Raw genomic sequence first — 1,803 nt, 5'->3', positions numbered from 1 at the left:
TTCCTCAGGCAGTCTTTTTTTTTTTTTTCCCCCAGTTGTTTCCATGGGAATCAAACTCTTTATTTTTTTATAAAAAAACCAGCTTTTTGTATGACCACGCTATTGGGCCAGACTTTCTACCTGACGCTGTCCCTTTACAAGTCTTTGAAAAACAAAAAGAGGAGCCCGTGCATTCCCTCTGAGTTGTTTTCCTGGGTTTGCTAGATCGCTCAGTCAGATGAGGCGAAATTCTAATATACCAAAAACGTTTACAGTGTCCGAAACGCGAGCCAAGAGCAGTAACTAGCCAAAGGGTTACTAACAAACTCCCACTCCGCCCAGCAGCCGCCGTGCTTGCTGTAGCAGCCCCTTCTTCAGGTATCGCCACCGTTTGCTGCATTTCCTATTAGTTCTAGAAGCCTTACGGTCCCTTCCCCATCCTCAGCACCCCTTCTGCCTGTTGATACCCTCGACTGTCAATTTTGTATTCCGACGATGTTACTTAATATTTTATTTATAAAAAATTGCTTTAGGGATAACAGACCGTATGTGTGGGGAACCACCGGAGGGCATGCCCGAGGGCGCCGGCAGCCGCGCTGGGGACCCCCCCTGTGTGTACGGTACCGCCGCTGACTCGCTTGTGTGTGACAAACCTTCTGTACAACTTCCTTCTCCTCCTTGCTGTTAGTGCATCGTTCCGATGGGTGTGCTTTGTGTACAGTATCATTGTGAGTTACACAGATTAAAGAAACGGGAAGGCTCTTCTCTCTCTGATTTGTTTGGGGGTTTTTTTTGAGGGGGGTTTAGACTCTAAAAACGGACAAGTCACAAAACCCAAGAAGTGAGCAGGCGCCAGTTTAATGGGGTTACAGCGATGAACAGAACGTGGAAACTCTTGCTGTGGGTCAGTCCTGCAGGACCCATTTGTCCTTTAACCTATTTGTCCTTTTGTGGGGTCTGTGGGGTTTTTTTTTGTAGATTTATGGACTTTGCAGTGGGGGAAAGGCCAGCTGTAGCCCAGATCCCCAACGCTGCCTGGGGCCCATGCTGTGGGGAAAGGACACAAGTTGCACGCAGGAAACAGGCAGCAAAGCGAAGCCACCTCTCTACAAAGCACGCCCGGCCGCACCCTAGTGGGGCAGAGCCAAAGGCACCGGGCTGCTCCCCTCTGCGCGGGCTGAGTGAGCGCAAAACTCACAGCCCCTGAAGGAACAAGTGGCACCCAGCTGCTTATTTTGCAGGCCCAGCACATACCCTGTCCTGGCAGCAGCGTAGGCTCCTGCCTGCAAAAGCCCAGAGCCAAAGGGCAGCAGCACCTCTAGATGCTCACCCTGGGTGCTGCTGAGCTCCTCCAGCCTCAAATGGGGCATTGGGGCAAATGCGTGACAGCCAGGGGTGAGGGGAGAAGCTGTTTACTAGGAGATGAACCATTAAAATTGCTCTCCTTCCCAGTCAGTAACTTACAGAGTGGCTGGAGACTGCCCCTGGGGAAGGATCTTGACGCGTGTCGTCTGCATGGTCCAGAGACAGAGGCTCAGCACCAGCAGCAGGACAGGCTCCCGGCACAGCTCTCGTGCGCTCAGTGCAGCATCCCCGTCTTCACCTGGAAGGCCAGCCCGTCTCCCCGGGTTGCTTGCTGCAAAGGAGAGACAAGGGCACTCGCAGCATCGCCTGCCCAAGGATGAAGGACCACCAGCACCCACGCACGGGGTCCCTGTGGAGCTGCCAGGGCTCAGTTTGCCCTGGTGGAGCCAGGGAGGGGGTTCCCCAGTGAAGCCAGACAACAATTCTGGATGCAGCAGCTCTCCGGCTGCCCCCACCCAC

The 1,803-nt window shown here is 53.7% G+C and overlaps 1 protein-coding gene across 1 annotated transcript in view; it reads right to left on the bottom strand.

The window, feature by feature from the left end:
* Window positions 1-1,558: 1,558 nt before the first annotated feature.
* The window catches only part of ARL6IP4 (ADP-ribosylation factor-like 6 interacting protein 4), a 2,663-nt gene continuing 2,418 nt past the window's right edge, over window positions 1,559-1,803 (bottom strand). Inside the window, exon 5 of the mRNA XM_009875425.1 lies at window positions 1,559-1,615. Coding sequence (XP_009873727.1) covers window positions 1,559-1,615 — 57 coding nt within the window. The remainder of the gene's footprint in view (window positions 1,616-1,803) is intronic.

The sequence above is a fragment of the Apaloderma vittatum genome, unplaced genomic scaffold, assembly GCF_000703405.1.
Source record: "Apaloderma vittatum isolate BGI_N311 unplaced genomic scaffold, ASM70340v1 scaffold2708, whole genome shotgun sequence".
In the NCBI taxonomy this organism is placed as follows: domain Eukaryota; kingdom Metazoa; phylum Chordata; class Aves; order Trogoniformes; family Trogonidae; genus Apaloderma; species Apaloderma vittatum.
This window is presented reverse-complemented; position numbering and strand designations above follow the sequence as displayed.